This window comes from Copadichromis virginalis, linkage group LG12, assembly GCF_057382275.1.
Source record: "Copadichromis virginalis isolate Kocher_CV1m ecotype Utaka linkage group LG12, C_Virginalis_male_GT1.1, whole genome shotgun sequence".
In the NCBI taxonomy this organism is placed as follows: domain Eukaryota; kingdom Metazoa; phylum Chordata; class Actinopteri; order Cichliformes; family Cichlidae; genus Copadichromis; species Copadichromis virginalis.
Window position 1 is genome coordinate 23,570,020 of NC_140629.1, and position 23,956 is coordinate 23,593,975.

The 23,956-nt window shown below is 38.0% G+C and overlaps 1 protein-coding gene across 3 annotated transcripts in view; it reads left to right on the plus strand.

Moving 5' to 3' along the window:
• stpg2 (sperm-tail PG-rich repeat containing 2) overlaps positions 1-22,511 on the plus strand; it is a 58,506-nt gene extending 35,995 nt beyond the window's left edge. For 2 of the 3 annotated variants that reach the window (XM_085475558.1, XM_085475559.1), the window contains exons 11-14: positions 9,650-9,815; positions 11,861-11,976; positions 21,420-21,620; positions 22,233-22,511. In XM_085475558.1, the coding sequence (XP_085331684.1) occupies positions 9,650-9,815; positions 11,861-11,976; positions 21,420-21,587 (450 nt within the window). In that variant the 3' untranslated portion in view covers positions 21,588-21,620; positions 22,233-22,511. The remainder of the gene's footprint in view (positions 1-9,649; positions 9,816-11,860; positions 11,977-21,419; positions 21,621-22,232) is intronic. The other variant, XM_085475560.1, reaches the window with a different exon arrangement.
• Positions 22,512-23,956: the final 1,445 nt, after the last annotated feature.

Here is a 23,956-nt window from a genome sequence, read left to right on the forward strand (position 1 = left end):
TTGACATCAAACAATTTATAACAGTTTTATTTTTCTATAACATAGCATTAATATGTGATCCTAAAACAGGACATCTGCACTGTTGCAGATGACATTTGTCCAGAGAGTGATCCTATGTTTGAATTCTATTTTTATATTTAATCCTTACTCTCAAAGCCTTAAACAGGAGCTGAGTCGACAGCTGAGAGAATCAAAAACAAAACGGAGGGAATTACATTCTGAATTTTGGTTTAAAATTGCTGGAAGTGCCTGTTTTCCAACAATTATTTCATTTACAGCTAGTGTAGGCACAATATATAGTCTCTGCTGGGGGAATACGTATTATATGTGCAGCTTGTTAAGTCGTATCTCACTAAAGCCACTGAATAGAGTGCAAACTGTGAAGAAAGCCTGACTGTGTTGAACTTTACTTTGTGCTAGAAATGCTGATTTCTTTTGACCGTTATCACCACTGGTTGTGACAATAACCAAAATTACTGCCTTTAATTAATGCCTTAAACTAAACTATGTTGTCTTAAGTTGGATCAAGGAACTTTGCTACCTTACCTAACCCTAACAAACTTTAACAGTAGCAGTGATACGATATGAAAAAAGGTTGGCAGTTTGGGGAGCTATTATAGATAATGTCATGCTGCTGTTGGAGGTGTCAGATTAGGGAACATTTCTTTGTGTTGCATGAGAGGGCAAAGGATGCGCTCTCATTTAAATCAGTCACATTTTGTCTGTTGCATCACAGCATCCTGTACCTCATGTGCCAAAAGCTCATAGTGTCCAAAATAAAGAGTGATTATCTTCAGGAGTACATACATGTTCTCAGTTAGGCTCCTGTCAGTCCTCACATAAAAGATTAATATTCAGAGCCTATTGACAGATACTTTGACTGATAAAGGTGCCATAGAAGATGCGATAAAGAAAATTGTATTTAGCTGTGGTTAAAATGCGGCTTTTGCTGAACGTCCTCGCCCTCAATGAGAATAAAAATGAAATCCTGGTTTTTAATCTCGCTTGATGCCAGAAAGCTCAGTTCACAAATATCACTTCATTCTGTAACCTTCATATAAAGAATCATGTATCATGTCAATTTCTGTATAATTGTTAATCTTTTTCCACCCTGAAATTAGAGTTGCAGATTAAACCTGTCATCAAATAGCTTATTTCAATTAAGACTTTTAGGTAAAGTCAAACCTTTGCTTTCTTTTAAAAACAATGAGAGGGTGATTATCACATCCAGACTGATATTCTTTATTTAGAGTAGGCAAGGCGCTGTTAGGACAAAATGCTGCTGCTAGATTCCTGGCTGGTAAATGGAAACATGAACATATTTAACCACCTGTGGAGTTTAGGATTCATTTTTAAAACCCTTTCTTCACTTATAAATTCTTACATGGGCTTGTACCAAAATATCAGTCACAGAAATTACAGTTTTATACCCCTTGTTATATTCTTATTTCAGCTGACTGATAGCTCTGATAGTTCTAAGCACTAGATTGGCTTCTAGAGAGAATTGATTGAAGCTCTTAGGCTCATAGTTTTAATGTTTTAATTATGCTTGTAATTATGTTCTCTTACTTTTTTGGTTTTCTCCATTGTTTTATTGATTGTTGTGCAGCACAGGTCTACATGTCTGCTGTGCCAAAATCCTAATAAACTTGACAACATTATAGTTCCAACCTTCACTGAAACATGTTATTGTAAAATGTCAATATTGGTTAAGAGTAAACAACGGGTACTTGTTGAAGGGTACTTCTTTTAATAGCTACTTGCTTAATGCAAAAATGTCTTTTTCTGATCCCACCTGTCCTCTAATTAAGGCGTGGTAAGCTTAATTTCCCTTGAGTGAGACGGCTACATATTCATTGATTCATAACTGATGAAAATGTAGATGTTTAGTAACACTATAGCACATTGTTGCAAATCTTTTTCAGTGTACAAAGACAGCGTATTGTGGGTTGTAGAGGGGGTGGGGAGACGTAAAAGATTAGAGATAATGGAGACCACAGAGACAGTAAAAGGAATGTGTCAGAGGCACAGGAATAAATGTGGGAAATGCGGCTGGATGCACGAGCAACAGAGGAAAGACAAAGAAATGAGAGAGAAACACAAGTACGTCTTAAAATGTGTGATAGGGCACAGATGGGGAACTTGTCTGTGTTGCACTTTCAGATTTGATGATGTGTGGATGCTATCTAAGTTATTGCTTGAAGAAAAAAGATCACATACGCTTGGTGGAATTCTTTTTCTGGCGTTTCCCCCCTACTCTTCCCCTCTTGCTGTGAAGTCCTGGTTATTGTTACCTCCCTGCTGTCTCGCTGTTATAAAACAAGTCAACTGAAAAACAGCCCCTCCTCAGTCTGTGACTCGGAATAAAAGACGTTTTACGAAAGAAGGTGGATAAACACAACATGACTTCTGGCAAATTCATAAAAGTACAACAAGCGTTTGCAGAGGCCACACCCATCATGTGCATTGCTGGTATGGTGTTTGGGCTGTTGTCATTAAATACTCATATCTGTATCATGTACAGACAAAAAAAATCATTTGTTTTACATTTTCTTAATTAACTCATTCACTGCCATTGACGTCTATAGCCGTCAATGGCAGTGAATGAGTCAATGGGTTTAACTCATTCACTGCCAATGGCTGGCAGTGAATGAGTTAATTAGCAGATATTTTCCATTGATTTCACATCTTTACACTGTACTATAAGACATATAACAAACAGATTGTATTTTGATCAGAATCATCAATGTAAACAACCTTTCTTACACTAAAATGCTACTTAAAAGGAAACTGTTTATTTTGCCAATTAAATAAGGCAAAAAATAAGGTTGTCTGTCATCTGCTTGATTTGTTAAAGTTTACCCATTACTGTAACATGCTCTATGCCAAAATATCGAAGCATCATTTAGAAGCATATTCAGAAACTTCATTAAAAGTTTCTCTGGTCAGCTTGCTTTTCTAGGATTAAATTAAATGTTTGGTGCCAAGCACTGAAACAACATTTCAGTTTAACATCCACCAGTCTGCCGTCTGCTTTCTGGTGAGGAAAGTCTTTAATAAAGTAGGTAATGATTCCTTTCACGTGTCCACTGTTTCTTTCAAATCAGTTGCTTAGAGTGAGTCAAATAAGAAATATTGTCAGCTAGCAGCATTAATACAAAGCCAGATGCTGCGATTTTGATAAATGAAGCCTTTCAGATGCATCTTTTCTTTCTAGCGTCAGGACGATGCTCTGTCAAATCTTATTTGTATCGACCTGCTTTTGAAAGTAGCGAGAGATTGGGTCCCATTTGTATTTATTTATTTGAGAATAATGGAATCGTCAGCAGATACCTGCAGACCTGTGACACTGCCCAGAATAGAGATCAGTATTTAAACAAATTAAAAACTTATTTTCCACGTATAGATTGGATTAGGAGAAGTGAGATGTAGCAGGCCTGGTTCTTTAATTTGATCTTGTCTTTGTCTATTAAGAGGACTGCATTTCACTTATGCCGCCAGTTTTCTCAGCTTCAGTTGTTTGTTCTAATCTTTACAGATTTCTTTTTGCTTGTATACCATTTATCTTTTGGTTTGACCATCTCTAGATATTTTTCTCCCCTCGCATTACCTTTTTTTCTCTGACGGTTAATCGGTTTCTCGATGTTTCTCTCTCTTTGTCTCACTCTTCGAGTTGATGAAGGAGACGCATGTGTTAAGCAGCTGTGTCCACTCTGTGTATGTGCATGCCTATGTACACGTGTATTTCTCTGTCCAAAGTATGGGCACCAGCTGTGGCCAGCAGCTGTGTGTTTAGTGCCTTTTTTTTGAGTGCGTGTGTGTGTGCTGCCATATGCAGGTGTGGGCATGTATCCGTTTTATGCAGCAGCTGTGTGTTTTGTGTGTATTTGGCTATGGACAGCTGTTTAGTAGGAGGTGATGATTTTAGGAGCCAAGTGCACTGTCATCTAGGCAGGCGGCCAGGGGACAGCAGGAAAAGTAAAGCCCAGTAAGGTGTAAGGCCTGGCATGGGTGTTATACTCAATTGGGCACTTCTGGAACACTGCTGGATCTATCATAGATCATCAAGGCCCCAGCTGTGGGTGTCAGACTTTATACAGGATTATTAACCTGCCCCACTCTATAGATTGGTCTGTGATTGCTGCATAAATCAGTCAGAAGGAGTCACTTAAAGGGAACTTATTATGCTCACATTTTGAGCTTCAGATTTGTATTCTTGGACACCACTAGAAGAACTTTGTTGGGTTTTACTCAGCCTTGGTGCAGAGCGTCAGTTCATCCTTTGTCTGAAACAAGTTACATCCATTAATTTGCTTCAGCCCTGGGTGGTTGGTGGATTCAAACCCAGGACTTTTAAGCTCTGAGGCAACAATACAGTTCTAACCACTGTACCACCGTTCTGCCCCTGATGTTACTGAAGCCAATTCCTCCCTCCATTCATAAAAGCATTCTTTTTAATCAATGAGGTGATTATATTTCTTCCAAATGACATTATAAAACACTGTTGGAAGCTGTCTGAAGCCTGAGCTTTGGCCTACAAGGATTACAGGCAATATTTAATATGAGCATCCCTGATTATAACAGTAAATGTGACTGAAAAAAAGAAAAGTGTGTTAGGTCTCGGTTCACTGTGGTTCATCAAGACAGAAATGTAAAACTTCCATACAATTGTTCCTCAGAATCCAACCAGCTATGGATGTGTACATTTAAGTTTGTTAAAGCAGGAAGTTGAGCACTTTTGCAAAAGAATGAGTGATGGAGACCGAGCTAGCAAAAATCAGCACAAAAAGAAACTCAAGAAAGAGAAAGGCAAGGCAATAAGGTAATAGTAAATATGCAAGGAAAGACAAGGATAAAAATAAATTAAGGAGAAAGCAAGATTACAAGACTACAAAACACAGCAGAAAACTGTAGCTGTCAGCAAATTGTTAGAATAACTGCTGCCCATAAAGTGTGAGTAGGAAGCAAATGGGACCCATATGGTTTCCTTCTGTCACTGCATCTATATTGAAGACCTGTCTAAAACCTCATTAAGGCCTTACGACACCAACCATACCTCCACTACTAAAATCAGACAGATGGTTATCAGGCTCTGTGATGAGACACCAGCTGTGCCTATGACACACTGATAGACAGTGCTTTCTGGGTGTTCTCCTTTCATTTAAATGTCATCACTCCATTTTGTTACACAAAGCAAAACAACACACACAAAAGAAAATAAAACAAATGCTGCTGATTAAACAAAAAAATGGTGCAGTGCTTGTCATATAAACAAATTATATTATTGTGTCTATAGATTTACGATCCATTAATTTATTTTTCTTCTAATTCAACCAGTAACACCCTTTATATAGCAGCTGGGTGAACCACACAATCTCCCACTGTTTTTTCTTTGCTGAAGGAAAATTCTTTGCTAGAATTATTTAGTATTTAGGCCAACAGTACTCTTGTTGGGTGTTGATCACAGCCCCAGATGTCTAAGCACTTTTGAAAAGTAAGTAGAGTGTTGCATGGACTTAACTGTCTTAATTGCCTACACTTGAGAGCAAATTAAACAGAGAATTTAAGGATTCGAAAGTCTTTGCACTGGAAACAGGTAATATTATTCCGAAGACACATGCAGACTGTGTATGTATATATATATATATATATATATACATACGTACATACATACACACACATCTATCTATCTATCTATCTATCTATCTATCTATCTATCTATCTATCTATCTATCTATCTATCTATCTATCTATCTATCTATCTATCTATCTATCTATCTATCTATCCATCCATCCATCTATCCATCTATCTATATATACATACACATACATACATATATGCAAGAGAGAGGTAGAAAGTCAAAATATATTATATCCAGCATGGAAGTACAGTCTGAAAGTCTGAAAATAGCATTCCACTCTGAAAAGAAGAGTGAAAGGCTTTAAGAGTAATGAGATGATGAAGAATGGGATGTACGTACACACACACACACACACACACACACACACACACACACACACACACACACACACACACACACACGTGGATGTGCACATGGACAGAGACACACATACACCTCATATGTTATGCCTGACCATTATTCAAAGCTGTCACTGCGCGTACCGCCAGATCATTAATACAGCCACTGTCAAGTGTGCTTGAGTCATTAGTATGAGAGGAGATGGTGCGGAAGAAAGGCTATACTGTAAAAAGATAATATGAAACATCTCACTTTGTGTTTGGATTTAGCCATGGTGAAACTCTTCTAAAGCTGTGAATGACGATGCGTGAGAATACTAAAGGATAGTATTCTGGCTGTTCTTGTAGAAATGATACTTTACGTATGTGCATGAAAAAGTAAAAAATAACCAACATTTATACATATACATGTATATGATGGCTGAAATTGTAAAAATTTTGAATAAAATAGTTAGAAATAACCATAATAAACATAAAATTTTGTACAAGGAAAAATTGTTCCCACAACTTCATTTTTCTTGATCAAGGTAACAGTTCTGAGAGGTGTGCTCCAAACATTTTTCATGAATAAACCGAATGCTCCACAGAGACCCTCACTATAATGTGAAATTGTGCAGCAGCCCTCTTGAGAACAGATTTGTTTTCTTCAAATAGCACCAGCCACTTGACACAGCAATGTGAGGTCTAACAACTGATGTGGAGATGCACACATATTCAGTTTTTGTAGTTATTTTTTAATCCTTCAGTGAGAGCATGCATTAGAAAAATATCATTAATTATCTTATTAATACTTATAGTTATATTCTGTTAATTTCTGATAGACTTGCATTATAAAAATACCAACATAAAAATATTTAATTTATGTTGTTCTGTACCATTGGCTGTCACAAACATGTATCTAGCATCTACTGTATTTATTCACTCAGTCACTTTCAGACAGACAAGGGCAATGTGACAGAATCATTAAGAAAAGTGTGTCTGTGTGTGTGTGTGTGTGTGTGTGTGTGTGTGTGTGTGTGTGTGTGTGTGTGTGTAGAAGGCAAGTATCGAGCTGTCTAAATGTCAAGGGTGTGTAATTAAAGTCAACCTGAGTGCTGTCAATAGTTGATGACTACTACTGGGAACATGGTTTGTTCCATATTCCGGTATAATTATAGACCATAGGGCTCCACAGATGTGCCTACAGGTGTCAGTTGTATTAAATCAACTATGACACCAACCAAACCAGGCAAACTACAGGAGACTGTGTCACTGTTTTCTTCACCTTCTTTCAATTTCAGTTTTCTATGTGCATCTTCAAATTGAATGTTTCCATGTTTTGTGTACGGTTATATTGTTGTACACATGTTGTGCTTGCCACCTTGTCCCCCTGCTGTGTCTATAATGAAAAGCTAAATGGCCGCAGTTAAAAGTGATTAAAGATGGACGGCTCACTAGGAGGAGAGGGAGAATGCAGCAGTTGGGAAATGACAGCGTGAGGTAAATGACAGCCTTCCTATGTTTAGGATAAGTGGATAGTGCCGCTATATTCAGCATTCAGCATCAATTATTCAGAGACCCACTGACAAATCCCCAGTAACTGAGGTTCCTCTGCAGCAGTCGAAGTGCGAGTTTCACCCGCGATTCACCCATTCTCCATTTCAGATTTAAAATTCTATCACTGGTATCACCAAGGGTACCTCTGTGAATTAGCTATGTATTAATATTTATTATAAACACTAAGGTTATAATAATCTGATATGTAGTCTATGTGCAAGAAATTACTTGTGACATGTTGGAGTTGCAATCTGTTTCTGACATTGTTTTTTGTAGGAGTGTAGTATCTACAAACTTTCAGTGTATGTGCACATTTAGGTTGATTTGGTTGGTACAACAGATAGATTTCATGCAGTTTCATGTCCTGGTTAAAGACACTTATAGTCACAGTTTTGAAGATAGACGTGATCACATATGAGGCCCACATATCAGCACACATACATACATACAATGCTCTGTCATCATAGTTAACTATTACTAGTTGGCGTTGTTGTCAGCTGCCAGTTTAACATTAGTTTAACTCCTCTTGTTGGTGCTAGCAGTGCTCCCTTTAGTGAGCAGATTGCCTGGGGTGTGCTAATTTAACTAATTTAATTTCTCAGGGGTGCAGCTTGTTTTGCACAACAACGTTCCTGAAAGGTATCCCGGAGCTAACATTTGAGGAGAAAGTTCTTTAAAGCTGTGCAGTTCATAATACACTCAGAGGTGACAAGGGTAAAAAAAAAGAAACACCTGTCCCTGTTTTCAGATATCCGAGTTCACCTCGACATGGAGCCAACCCCTGTCTATTTGCATCACTGTGCACAGCTATGAATTATCTTTGGATCTGAACAATGCGGAAAATAGCGGCTTGCTTAATCCACCACCTGTGGAGCCGTCAATGTCAGTGTCTTATCTAGTCTTGTCCGGCAACCATGGTGTGGGTTGCCTTCGCAGCTCTTCTGTCTAACCTCTGCAAATTTTCTACAAATTTTCTAATTTTCTCCTTCTCAGCTGGACCAAATTTACTGGCTCAGGCAGGTACTGCCCCTGCCGCGAACTCTGTGACCATGAACTCCAAACATATCGGGGCATCTTAGCCTGCCTGGTTGATTGGGCTGCAGAAAGCAGTTGGCAATTTAGCTGCTGGTCATTCTGTCACACATTCAAACTCTGAGTTTCTCTCTAAACTTTTTTTTTTTCCACAAAAAAGCGTGCAAACTCTGAATCAGCAGATCTCATTTTTCAGGCTCGAAATATTCTCAGTTTCCAGCTGTGCATGTCTGTCAGAGCACAGGGTGGCTTTGCTGAATTTCACTTTGTACGCCAACTCCATTTTCACACCGTTTTACAATTACGGGACATGATGGCATTTATGATTGCCATTGTGCCATTCAGGCTTTTAAAGATGATGTCTGTGTGCATCACGTCACTTCCGAAGTAGACTTGCGATAACCGTTAGGTACTTGAAGGGAGCCTGAGTTGCGTGCTACACTAGGGCCCCTCAACAGGGGCCCACCTTTTCCCAAGGTGATGTCCTCAGACGCCTCCCTGGGGGGGAATATGTGCGGTCACACAGGTATCGCAGTTCAAACTGCACACTATCTGCCTAAAAACCAGTAGCCATATTAAACATAACTGTAAATCTTATGCAGATATTTCATTCTTCACAAACATGTGTTGACAAATTTGACCAAAATGACAAACACTACAACTGAAGACACTGTGCATGTGTTTATCATTATTGGTGCATTTTTCTTTTAAGCAACTTGTTTTGTAAGTTCACAATATTGTTTGAGTTTGTTAAATTGTTCAGTTTTTTAAATTCTAGTTTGCATTTTGACATCAATTAACTAAAGTAGTTTTTCACTGCTTGTTTTATTTCTAGATAAAAACAATAGCCCCGACGAAGATGATTTGACACTGTTTGGATTACCTTGCATTTGCACGCCAATATTCATGCATACATGAGTGACACTATAATAAATGGGATCATGTGAGTGTGTTCTAATAACAGATGGCTGACCTTGCAGCTGTGAAATGTTAAAAGTGGAAACTGCACATTTGTGCATTTCATTTTGTTGCATAAATGTTAGTGTCAGTTTTTTCTAATATATCATTACTCTCCTATGCTCTGCTTTTCTCTTCTTGTAGGATTCCCCTGCACCCAGCAGATACAATGTGAGTCAGACATTTGAGAAGGTTAATGGCCACTCTTACTTAGAACCCCGAAGTGAAGACGCTAAGAAACGGCAAAGCTGCTTCCTGTCTGCTGCACCGAGAAATGATTTCTTCCTACACAGTAACTCCAGCGTGCCAGGTGTAGCACTCGATTTTATGTTTGGTCTGTCAATCAAAATAATGCATTTCCCTGCCCCATACCATAACCCTTACTTCCACAGCTGAATGCCTAACTGAATACCTAAACACTAAACAAAGCGTTAAACCCAATTTCAAGTGTTAGCTTTGTTGCGTCCAGCATTTTGGTCTTCTATGTTGTTGGGCTCCACAGGTTCAGTGGCCCCCCTCAAAACACATTATAATAAAGACCCACAAGGACATTATGTAAAGAGAAACGGCTTGGTCTATGTGTGGGTCGGTCCTTCCTTTCTTTTCAGAGCTAAATATTCACAAACTGTACTGTGCCTCCCTTTGCTATCATACAGTCCAATTAGTTTCATCTCTATGGGCCTCAAACCTAATATTTACCTGAGTTACACCCCCATTGAAAAATGTTGTTAGAAAATTGATAGATTCATGACTTACTTGGATAATTTATGACTAGCCCCCTTTCACCAAGGGACTCAACCCAGGAGAAACCTCAAACCGTTTAACCAAAATTCAATTTGCATATAAATAGATTTGAACTGTTTGCAGAATTGTTTCTGCTTAGAACGCAAACACGCACACACTTATACATCTCCACCCTGAAGCACTTATGTGGACACGCGTATATGGACACTTAACGTGAACTTAGAGACACACAATAAGCACACTGATATGCACATGCTTTTTTTCCCCCCCATAGTTGAATTTGCATTTATGAATAGGTCTATAATATATGGAACATTATATTACTTATCATGCTGGGTCTAACGTGATCATATTTCTGATAATGGTAGGACCGAGCGTTTAGCTATGCATTATTTCTGAGCAAAAATTAATGACTGTGGTGCTCATAATGATCTGTGACATTAGCAGTTGCTCAAGGTGTTTTTAACCATGTGTGTAGTCATAAGTTGATTGCATTTAGCCACTGGGGCTGAATAGCACCTACTGTTGTCTTACTTTAAAGCTGTTAGACCAATGATGAATTCTTTATATATTTTATGTCCCCTCATCACAATTCTAAATGCAGTGAATATAATATCTTGCCCAGGGGTCCATTAAACCATTTAAAAATCAATTGTAAAAGTTCTTATCATAACTCCTTAAAAGTTGGGTGTTAGCATTATTCTTGTAACCTTAGCTTTGAAGTTTTATTGGATTGTGTCCATCCTCTGTCCATCCTCTGATTCACATCAGAGTCCAGTATTATGCAGGTATATCATTTTCCAGAGATTACAAAAAACAATTACAATTCTTATCTGCCACAGCTTTGCTGTAGACCTTTTATCCAGAGAGTCACATGGCAGTTACTTCTTTTAGTTTTAATTGTGCTAAAACTTGTATAGAATTTGATAATCAACAGAAATATAGATTTGTACTAACAATTTAAGATTATGATGGGATTTTTTTGGCTCAGATCTTATGATTGCTTAGCCTGAAGGTGATAGTATGTGGCCAGGTTATTATAGTTAACTAAAACTAAATGAAAAACTAAAGGTGAAAAAAGATTTAGTTAACTAAAATTAAATTTAAATCTAGACTTTTAGAAAGAATTTAAACTAACTGAAATGATTTTTTGAACTTGGAACACTAATGAAAATAAAATAAACATATTGTATTTGTTAGTTTGGTAAAAATGTTATCCCAATTTGCCTTATGAGGCTTTCATAGAAATATTTCTTGAGACTTTAGATTTCCACAAGACTGTGAGTGAGCTGTTTTGAAAAGGTTCTGTGTTTTTATTGTAATACTTGTAGTGATTTTGCTAAATGTTGCCTCTGACACATGCCTGTCATACAATAATAATTAATAAAGATTAGAACTAAGACGAAAACTAATAGAAACTAGACTAAAAATAAACATTTTCAAACAATGAAAAGGAAACTAACTATAACTACAATCAAATTAAAACCAAAACGTAAAAAATAAATAAAAATAAAAACTAATCAGGAAATACAAAACTATACTAAGTCCGGTAAGGTAAAAAGAATGTTCTTTGTATGTTTACTGGCTTTTAAGTGTGTTTGTGTTCATCAGGCCCCGGCCAGTACAACCCAAGTGTAAAATCTGCTCCAAAGTTGGCACTGATGTCCTCCAGAGAAGATCGATTCAAAGTTCCCAAGAACATCAGCCCAGGACCTGACACTTATTGGGTAACAGTACAAAAAGATCTATTAATGTCAGCCTTGTAAAACATCCTCACTTTGTACCATACTCCCAGTGCGCTTGACTGAACTAAAGTGCATTTATGTCCACAATTTGATGCAGTTTGTACAGTTTTGCCTCTGTATACCCCCACAGTGGATTTACAATCAAACAATTATATGACTGACGTTCAAGGGTTTAACAAAGTTACATTACAGACATTTTATACACATTATACATTTTATGAATTCATGAAGGCATCTCTTGATTGTAGACTTTGACAGTGATACTCTTATCTCCTTAACAGTGTTCTTGACTTGTTCCGGGTGTTGTAAAGTTGTTTTTCTTAACCCCGGAAATAACTCTGTCTTAATACACTTTATTTGTGTGGTATTTTGGGTCTTTTGGTGTTGCTGAGCTGCTAGGTGCACTCCTTTTGTACCAGACTGGTAATTTAGCCACGACTAAAGATTTTGCTCTCTCTGATAAGTTTATTTTGGTTTTTCCGCCTAACAATGGCATCTCTCACTAGCATGTCTTTGAAATACAAATTCCACAGTTGAATCAATTTCAAATATTCTATCTGCTTCATTTGTCATGAAATCATAAGTTAACCAGGCTCACCTTCTGAAACATTACAGACCTAAGTTTAAGTGTGCAGATGCATGCTGAGTTTTTAGCATATATGGACACAGAAATTGATTGCTTAATAGAAAAAAGAAAAACAAATCCAAACTTCATTATCTTTCCTGGGCTGATGTGCTTTTTTGCACAGGGCAGGTTTTCAGTTTGTGGGAGACTTTATTCTTAATTGACCTACCTGGTTGAATTAAACTGGGTAAAAATAGATGCCTTTTATTAAGTGTAATGTCGTTTAATGCAGCCACCACAGAGGACTGACAGAGACAAATGCACTTCATGACTGAAGCATAATGTAGCTGTAATGAAACTTAACCAGAGCATAATCTTTCTCTGCTTTGTTTTAGTGCATTTTAATAGAGATTACAGCTTTGGGTTTCCACTGATGGTGAATGTGTGTGAGTGAGAAGAAAGTGCTAATGTTGTTCGCCAGTCCCCGCTGATTTTGAATGGCGAACATCAAAGACAAAACCCGAGGTTTGATTCAAATCTCACTACACAGTTCATCATCATGTTCATGTCCATGGGTGCGATGTTATCACAGAGCTCTTTTTTTTCTCCGTCTGCCTGTGTCCCAGTCTGCCTGCTGCCTCTGTGTAGTTTTATCTCTCAGCTTTCTACTGTCTTCTCTTCTGTAGTCTACAGTCTGTGTCTCTTCTCTCCCTGCTTTACCTGTTTTCTAGTTTTACCTGTATCTGTAATATGAAGACTTTTTCTCCAGAAGCTTTGCCCTTCAAAAGCATAGGGAAATTTGCCTCAAAAGGTGTTTCGAGACACTGACACGGACACAATTTTAGTTCAATTAACACCATCAAATTTTAGCACATTAGTAAAATGTGATAAATGTATCAGCACAGTAGTGGTGAGATGTCTCAGATAATTAAAGCAACATTGCAGGCTTAATTGAATATGACCGGCACTGGTGAAATTATCCACCTGACTGATATTGCCAATCAGGCAGCAAAACACAAATTAAAAGTAACTGGTAAATGCACACTGTGTAATGTGCCAGAAGAGCAGAAACGGCAATAGCAAGGGGAAGACTTGTTCCAAGTAAACAATGGATAACAAAGCGAGTGTAAACTTCAAAAGAATATACTTTGCACATGCTTGATGAAAAACGACGATCATTCCATGTTTGTCAGACCTCAGGGTAGTCACAGTGCATTTGATAAACAATACTTATTGTAGTCATACCTTTAGTTTGTTTATGATATAACACCACAGGGCTCAGTCAGGGTTCAGCACAGAGAGATAACCAATAGAGGCTCAACTCTACTTTTGTATTCTAATATATCAGATGTATCTCTAGAGTCTTCAGTCTGTTTTTCCTTTGTCTCCAGCATAATTAGAGTTTCTCCCCTCCTCTGTGCAGTTTACATCACAAGTTCAGCAAAGTATCTTTTTGTAAGTCAGTCTTGGCATGTGAGAATTTGTTTCCTCACAGGATTTCTAAACATGCACGTTTTCCCATAAGACTTTATACAAAGGTTTGATATGCATTAATGTGCTTTTTAAAAAAAACAAAAAAACAAACTTTTGCATGAAGAATTAGGTCAGACTCAGAGGCCTTGACAATAGATCAGTCATATTAGGGTTAAAATAGGATGGCAACCTCATTATGACTAGGTCTTGTTTTTTTTTTGGGTTTTTTTTGCATTTGACAACCGATTACAAGCAATTGTGGTGGCCGCTTTTCACTGCAAGGAAATTGCACTGGCTGCCTGGTAGAAGGTGGCCAGTCTCCAAACAATTTTAGCCCAATTCAAATTGACTTCGGTTGCTCTCAGATGGGCAAAAGTTGTTAAATAATCGCCTTCTATTTTCAGTCTGAATGTTCAGACTGAATCAGTCTGCCCTGATGAGTGCGACTGCTAATTGGTTGTAAAGTTGTTGTTTTTTTTTTTTTGTGGGATGGTACAAACAAATTTGTCTGCATCTATAACTTTACTGCCTTGGGTTGCTGGTAGGGGTGGGTTTTGATTATCGATTTATCGATTAAAATAGATTCTGGCTTGGATAACGCGATATCGATTTTTAAATATAAATGTACTTTGCCCGAAATGCCAGAATATCAGGTTAAACCTCACAAAATTTCAATAACCACCATTCTGCACAAAGACGTAAACACAAAGCATGGACCTGCCGACAGATCAGAATCGTTAGATGTCGCCTTTCTCACCCGACGGCACAGACACGGTCGGGGCTGAAAGCTGACAGCTCGCTGATTCTGATGTTTCGGCGGGTCCGCGCTTTGTGTTTACGCCCTTTTTGCGCTAGATTCTGAAGCTGCGGGTTTTTATCTCTCTCCAAACAATATTGACCGAACCAGATGCAAAAGAAGATCCAAACTTCGCTTCACGTACATCGTCATGAATTCCCTCTGACTTTTGCTGTTTTGCTTCCACCACGATAAAATCACACTTCATGCACAGCTCTCTCTCTCTCTCTCTCTCTGTTGGCCCCTGTTTTCCTTTTACTTACTCTTAAAACCTCTAACTTTGCTCTGCTTCACTTCAGCAGCATCGGGTAATGTTCATGTGTTGATTAATGGTTTTCTTTTGTTTTTGATCTACTGCAGAATATTTTTAAGGTCATCTGCTATAAAATCCCAGGCCAGGAAAGTCGCCTTCATGCTTTTCTGTTTTATCCTCAGTTACTTTGACACAAAGGCATCTGCTGTGATGCTCACACCTTTGATAAAGTCTCGCAAGTGTCAGCTTTCCTTTTATAGAAATAAAAATATGGAAATGTACTGATACGTGATCAGAATTATAATATTTCTGACTGTCTGAGGCAAAATTTACCTGATTCAAATCGAATCGAATCAGATTGAATCGAATCGGGGATCAAATCGATTCAGGACCTTGTGAATCGAAATCGAATCGATTCTAGAAATCAGTGACGATACCCAGCCCTAGTTGTTGGCACTAGCTACGTTAACTGTGTGTAAATTCATACTATATAGTCATTTAGATGTTAGAGGTTGCATTGTTAAGATTATGTGCCTTTTCTTTTTGGTTGTTATGAGCTGATACATTTTCTACATTTATTTGTAAGTATCACACAAGACGGAGGACGCTGTAAATACACCTGTAGCTGTGGGAATTTCTACTGTAGCTAGTAAAACTGTTGAAAAATCTGATATGATCCTGCTCCCACCTCAACCTGTCCTATCTCCATCCTTTCTCCCCCAAGCGGTTGGGTGGTAAAAGTTGTATTGAACTGAGATCCACATCGAGTGTTTGTCTGCAGCTACTTTAACCATCACAGAGAGCTTTAAAGATGGTAGATAATTGTCTCAAAGTAAGAGTAAATTGGTTTTGCTAAACTTTGTAGCAGTGTAGTTACATGATTAGATCTTCAATATCAGCTAATAATGCTCTCTGTAGAAGTGAGCTGCAGATGAGTAAATTAGGCCCTAAGTTCTGCTCCACTGGCTTCCCAAGAGCTCCGACAGCATAATTTGTATCTTTCTTCTGTCCAAGTATATACTTCATTTGGGTGCACCAGTTTCTCATGAATGCCTCTGGAGGAGGCATGATAGGTCAGTTGGAATTTTTTTTGTAGGTGTAAATGACTTTCTCTTGCAATGTGTTAGAGGCTTCAAGAGGCTCAATCCCACCATAAGCAGCAGAAGAACATATGTTGCAAACCTGCCAGTCACTTCTAAGATGAGCTAATACAATTTGGTAAACTAGATTTGGCATTTCAGATTACTCATGATGCCTCTTACCAGAAGCACTGCACACTGTTTTGTAAGTACTTTTTTATTTTCAACCTTCATGTGATCTAAATAATTTTAGATGTCCATCTGGTATTCATACATATGTATAATGAAGTAAAGGCCCCATACAAGAACATAAAAAAAGATTTCATTCATGGGTTATAGACTGATTCTATTGCATTGTACATAATCATATGGCTCCATTTAGCTGGAGGAAGTCAAGTTCCTTTTTAATAGCGAAATGCAAGTTTAAGCTCGCTGCTCAGTAATTAGCTGTGTGACTGTGATTCTATATGACACCACGGGCCATGCAGCGTTAAATATAGTATGAAGTGGAGCAGAGAGGGAGATAAATAAGTGCTTGTAGAAGATGAGCAGGCAGAGTGTAGCATGGTAGTAATGAGAAGGAGGCAGGGGGGAGAGAGAGAAGGGGAAACGGTGGTAGAGGTGAGTTGGTGCTGAAAAGGTGGTGAAAATGCGTGGAGGAAGAGAAGCAGAGAGACAGAAAGCAGAAAATTGAGCTGCTGAAGAGGGTAGTTAAATTCAACAGCTGGAAATGTGTTCTGAGCGTCTGAAATCTGAAGCAGACTTTTCATGTAATGGAACAGTAGCTATTTCAGCATAAGTGTGCGCATGATCATTCGTCCATACATGTGCATAATGTCACAACGCTATCTACTTGAGCAGCATTTGTCCACTGTGAAGGTTCATTTAGAGTTTCCATTAAATGCACTATGTGAGGTACCTGCTTGAGCAGGCTTGATTACCTTTCTCACTCATACAGTAACACTGTTCTTAGTGGCTGAGCTTCATTTAACAGAGAGAAAAGTGTGGATGGAATATGGAAATGTAAAACGATTCGGGGAACGGATGTCGAGCAGAAACAAATATTAATTAAATGCTGTACTCTTTAATGGTATATATATGCTAGATGAGTACAAAACACATAATGAGGCAAGAAAAGAAGAAACGTAAGTTTTTTCATTTGAAATAAAAAAGAAATAAGTGATAGTTTAATAATTAAAGAGTATATTTTTGACAATACTCTCAGCACTTTACTCTATTTCATGTGCTGCACAAAGCTCAGCAGACAGTGGTAACCCTTTAGATTTGAAATTTCAATATCACTCTGCTGTACAAGTATATATACTGTATGTATTTATTGGCACCCTTCATAAAAATCTACTATTACTCAGGCTCTTAGTCACTATGATTTAGAACATAAGGTTTTCTTGACGCAGTTGACATATTATGATATGCTTCTCAGTGTGATGCCTGCGGCTTGTAAGGGCTCTCACTGTGTGTGAGTTTTCATGTTCCTACTTTTAATTCTTGTTGACTTTGGAAAATGTGTGTTTTAAAAGAGCTGGAAACTACAGTACAGTTTAATTGACTGTTAATCTGTTGAATATACTTCACTGTGGGAGTTACAAATACATTTAAAAAGGAAGGTCCTTGCATGGCTTTAACCAGCTATGAAGTCTGGAGTTTTGGCAAGAAAAATAGCACGAATCAGTGTGTTACACACTAGATCTTTGTTGTTTTATTTTGTTTTTATTTATTTATTTAAGACTAAAGGGATTCTGTGAAGTTGTGGTTTATACACACAGCATTCATCTTCCATATTTTCATATATAGTGTTGCTCCTGCAAAAAAGAAGCAAGCTGTACAAAATAAAGTCCTTCATAGTTTTCAAAATACCTGGTTTTGCTGGCATGTACCTCTAGGACCTTCTCTAGCCTTTTCTGCTGGTCAGTCGAGCACAAGTGCTATGCCTTAAATAGAGAAAAATTGTTGAGCTCACAAACTTCTAAAGCCTGATTAGGGTCTTGGGTCCTTGTCTCCATATTTGTCTCACTCTTTGGCTGGATCAGAATCTATTTTGGTACCTGGCATTCATTTTGTTCTCAGTCTTGTAAAGTTTTCCTGAATAGATCTCGCAGGGTTGTTATGTACAGACCTTGTGGCTGTTCCATCTACACTTTGTGTCAAACTGACGGACGGACTCAAAAGGTGTATAATCTGTTCTTTGGCCGACTGAAGTACTGGTAAATACAAGCTGCTCATGAAAAGTAATTTGATTCTCTTGCGTCTCTTGTTTTGCTGGATTGTGGGTAGCAAATGCTTGCGTTCCTTCACTGTGTGTGGCAGGTGCTGTGTGTGTGTGTGTGTGTGTGTGTGTGTTATAGGGACGACTGTGCATCCTGCACTCCTTCGTCTGTGCTCATGGGCGCGGTTGAATATGTCTTCATACATACCAAGTAACATAATCACCACCACCAATTACCAACCTGCAATTTTCCCCTTTACCTTCTCCCCTCTTTGACCTACTCAAGCATCCCATAATCTCCCTCATCATTGCCATTCCAATGGTGTCGTCACTTCCAAGGGCTCTTCCCCTATCTCCTCGACCTACCCAGTAACCCCGAGGGTGACCTGGAGTTGAACCTGCAACCCTTTTCCCATTAGGATCAATACTGAGATCTGAGCCGTGCCGCCAGTGTTCTCAAATCCTGCTGCAGCACCTCTGGCATACTGATGTGTGCGTGTCTGTGTGTGCACGTACGTGCTCAGAGGTTATATGGAGGTAGTGGGGGGTGAGAGAGAGAGCGAGTGAGAGAGAGGGAGATAGAGCTTTGCAGAAAAGGCTCAGCAGTACCTGAGTAGGACAGCTGATGAAGTGTGTGAGTACATAGAGCATATATATGTGTGTATGTCTGTGGGTTTTTTGGGAGGTGATTTTAGGGGGCAGACTTTGAAGTGAACGTGGTGTTTTGTTTAGTTTTTTCCTCTGTAAGACTCCCCCTCCAGCATGGACTAACAGACTCAGTATTTGTAAGGGTTTTTGGAGTCATGTTTGTGATTTTAACCTTAATGACCCCTCGCTCTAAAAGCATATTGGAAATAATTAAGCTCTTCAGATAATTATTTAATTTTAAATTATTTGGGCTTTATATCATTGGATCTGTTACCAGTCTATGGTAGGACTGAACAAAATGTTTGACCATAATATAATATATGTTATTTAGTATAAATTTGAAGAAATTTAGTATAAATTTGCACACTTACTAATTTCTTAAGCTTCGTCAAGAAATTAGTAAGTGTGCAGACCATGTGTGTTAAAAGACAATACAAAACCTTTGTCAGCAGGATCATACACTGTGAGTGAATTCACTGAAGTTTATCTAGATTAAATCCCTAAATGTTAAGAACACTTCATTACTCCTGTTTTAAAGTCAAATGACAACCACCCATGAGTCCTGAATTTATTGCATTGGCCTCCAGTTATTCATTTATGCATTAATTGTTTTGGGGTTTTTTTGGTTAATTTTCTATTTCTTCTCTTTCGATTTTTAAAAATATACAGTAATGTGCAAAAGTCTTGAGCCTCATATCATTCTTTACGATTTTCTTTGGAAAGAGCCAGATTTTAAAGTGATCTTCAGCAATAACCTAGGCTTGAAGGTCTTTTTAAAGATTTTTTGACACTGGCTGCGTTTTCACTCATTTTTAGTTCAGTTCTGTGTCTTTTGAGAAGAATGTTTTTTTTCTCCTTTGTTAAGCCACTTAACACTGACCTATGAATCATTCAAGCATAAAAAGCCACCTAACTTAAGTGAACCAGTGTTGTGTCTACACATAACAGACAAACGTAGCAAAGAACCAATGTTAATTTATATCTTTTGGTACTTTGTTAATAGCGGCCTTTTGCAAAAACACATAGTTAGTTTCCATTTCTACCTATAGAGGCATTAGCTGAATGGATAAAAGGACATATCTGAAAATGGTGTCAGTGTGAAAAGTGACAGACCTAAAAAACTATATATAGCAGACGAAAATTGCCTGAAAGAATCTGAAAAGAATCCAACAAAGACCTGACACAGGACCTGAGACATGCATCTTCACCACCAGTGTTAGTCAAGTTAGTTGAAAATAGTAATTAGTTACTAATTACTTCTCCGAGAAAGTAATCCAGTTACTTTACTGATTACTTATTTTCAAAAGTAATTAGTTACTGTATTACTTAGTTTCCTTTAAAAAAAAAACATGATACACAACCTGAATACGTAATAAAGCAATAGACCTTTCAGCCCAATTCTATTTTTTATGCATAATCCATCATATAAAATTTAATTAAATGAAAAAGTGTCATTTTAAATTTTTTTATTAGTTTTAATCTTTTAACTTTATGCACATTGCATCAAGCAGAAATTAAATTATATGCAACAGTCTTTGACATGAAGAAATTTGTTTAACATTTAAACCTATTTTCTGCATATTCCAGCATATAAAATAAAATTATATTTTGTGTTTACACTCACTCTTTCAAATAGATGCAAGTAAAACAGCAAAAAAATAAATAAATAAAAACAAAAGTTCAGCAGCACCAAGTCCTGTCGCTCTCAAGTCTATTTTCACCTGTTTAGCAGGAGTGGGGCCGGTGGAAGTTTCCCCAGCCGAATTGGATGTGGTAGCCACAGCGCTCATGTCAGTGGGGGGATCCGGGGTTTTTTCTCTGAATTTCACATTCCTGTGGCAGCGTGCTCGCTGCTTGCTAAGATTTGAACTTTAATTTTTCACTGTAGAAAGAAGTTTTCTTCCCACGCAGAGTGTACAGCGGACGCTAATGTTTTTGTCACTTTTTACAGAATCCAACTTAAAGTAATGCAAGTACTTCCAACCTTTAAACGCTACATGGTCGTACTCTGTCCCGCACTATTATTCATTGTTGATCTACACACATCTGTTACTGCTCATTTTCATGAGACACTCTCACAAACAAAATCACAGTTTAGTAACGCAGGAACGAACCTGCTTACGGGAAAGTAACAGTAATCTAATTACTTTTTTTGCAAAAGTAATAGATAGATCAGGCTATGAGAATAATAGTGGCCATACCAAATATTGACTTTCATCAAGCTCATTAGAATTATACAAACGTTTTGCTTTATAACCTGTATTTCCAGGTATGCTTGCATATGTTCCAAGCAACATGTGAAGAAATGAGGGGTGGCCGAGAACACCCATTTAACTTTTCATCATCCTTCATTGTCCCTCATCTCTGTTTTGTTTATGTCTCTACAGTTGAGTCCAAGTATTATGAACACACTACTGAAGGGCACCTTCAACGCGACGCTCAACAACCCTCTGAGTCCCAGCTGCTCCCCCCGCGTGGCTGATGGGCCTTTAACAGCCCACAAGGCCATTAAAGCAAGCACACCCAACACCTTTATCGCCACCAGCAGTTCATAGAGTTCTTTGTGGGTCAGAGTTTAAAGATGAAAGGTTAGTGGGGGGAAAAGATCAGTCCTCAGGTCATTACATTTCAATTCATATTCTGAGAAAAGTTGAGTTTTCATGAATATTGATGTCATGTTCATTCTGTTTGAATATATAGCAGATAATAAGTGAGTAAAGTTACAGTTTAATAACTGAAAACAAGGTAAGTTTGTTCATGTAATAACAGAAATGTGCAATTACAATATGTATTATAATTCAATATCAGGCTTTAGGAGGTTTTTAGACTAATTGTGAGAATGACAGTAATATTTTTATATGTTGTATGAGTGCATTTCATTATGCATTTGGCGTAGTTTTTACTCCCAGCCACTTTTTGAAAGCTTATGTCTGCAATTTGTCCAAACTGTTTGTTTTACTGTGTGTGATATTTGTGTTTGAGTGTGTGTCTGAGCCCAGAATGGGCTATCAAATAACAGAGAAGTTCCCTAGAGCTGTTGTTCTGGTAATAGGTTTCAGTTTTTCAAGTGCTAGAAATTGCCCTCAGAGTAAATTACAGTTCATTTAAGCTAATTATAACAGCCAGTATCTTTTTAAACATCAAGTTTACAGTGCATAATGCTGACTGATTAACATATTTGTTTTTCCTTAATGTTTTAGGCAGCACTTTGGAAGAAGATGACTTTGCATTATTGTCACAGAGTGATACTGTATACCTACTAAGAACATTTCATCTGAAGTTGGCTGTTGTGGATTATTTCCCCCTGTATAAACCACTTTGTATATCAGTAACATTGATAAAGGCATTCATATGAATAATGCTTGAAATGATTTGTTAACTTGTTATTATTCCATAGGCCATGTTGTTGTCTTAAGTCAAGCATCGAAAGATCCAATCTGGCATAAATGAGTCAAATATTAAAAATGTTGTGAAAGTTTTGCTACAGTACTTTTTTTTCTTGTTATAGTTAATAACAGTAAAGCTGGATGAATGCTAGCACAGATCACAGCCCTGATGGGGCGTACACACAGGAAGAGACAAATGGCGATGTAGCAGCTAGAGAAACGCCAATAAAATCTAATGACTTGTGTAGATGACAGTCAATGCAACTGTTGGTGACCCTAAATGGGCGGGTCCTGAGTAAAACTAATCTGGACTTTGAGGCGAGTGATTGGAGCAATCAATGGGAGTGGAGGATACTGCTGACTGATGTACGGCGGTGTGGGAAATACACAAGAGAGTTGCCTACTAAACCAGAAGCTGACCCACAGTTAAAGTGCTTGGCGAGCAAACTGCTTCATATATGATTAATCTTTGAACTCACACATGATGCATCTTAAGGTCATGAGAAGCTACTCCTTAGTTAATGCCAGTAAACCAGCACATTTTTAGAATTCATATAAATTTGTTGCCACACATTAGTGCTTAACATGCATAAGTCATGAAGCAAGTATTATATATATTTGCAATGACTGCCAAAGAAACAAGTGTGGAAGTCACATAGACGTGTTGTATGTCCTCGCATTGATGCACACATACACATGCTGCACAACATATACATCTAAACCAACAGCAGCTGCCTGTAGAACTATATTCTCCTTGTAAAAACAACGCTACAGCTTATCTACTGTGGAATTACCTGGTGCTGTACACTCAGTTTTACTAATCATGCACAGAGCCGAGGTTTGACTGCGGTATGAAATATTAAGTGTACTCGCTGTTGGGCTTTGATATACCTAAAAGTGGAGACGGGCTGAAGAGTCGAGAAGAGGCTTTATAGTAAAGCTGTGTGGCACCGTGATGGGAAAAAGAAAGAAATAGTTAACCTTAAAGAAATAGTTTGATGTTGCTGGAGAGCACTTATTTGCCGTTGTGCGTTTGCAGAGGGAATGGAAAGACTTTCATATGTCTGTGAAATATGGGGCTTCAGCTGACCGGCCACTTTTCACTCTGCTGGGAGTGTCTTCTGATTCAGACTGCTGAAATCTTCAGCAGCAGTCTGAGAATACTTTCTCAAATCAAGGATGTTTTTTTCACTCGACGTGTTAGGAAATTCAAGCCTGCTCAAAAGTTCCTGACCTTGTGTAGGTAAGATGGGTGGATGTGATGAGGTGATAGAAGTTTGTGATGCTGGATGAACTACTTTTACTGGCAGTTACTACCGGAGAGTGTAGATTTATGTCTCTTACCCCCGCTGATTGCTCGGCATAAATCAGCTACTCATGGTTGTGTGAGTTCTTCCTCACTTTCAGACAAAGTTAACAACAACAAGTGTTTTAATAACCTGCTGTAGAAGCACAGGTGACACTTTGCGTGCACATCTTGTTGCCAGGATGCAGTTTGGCCATCTATTTAAAACAAAAATAAAAACCGTTCCATCAAA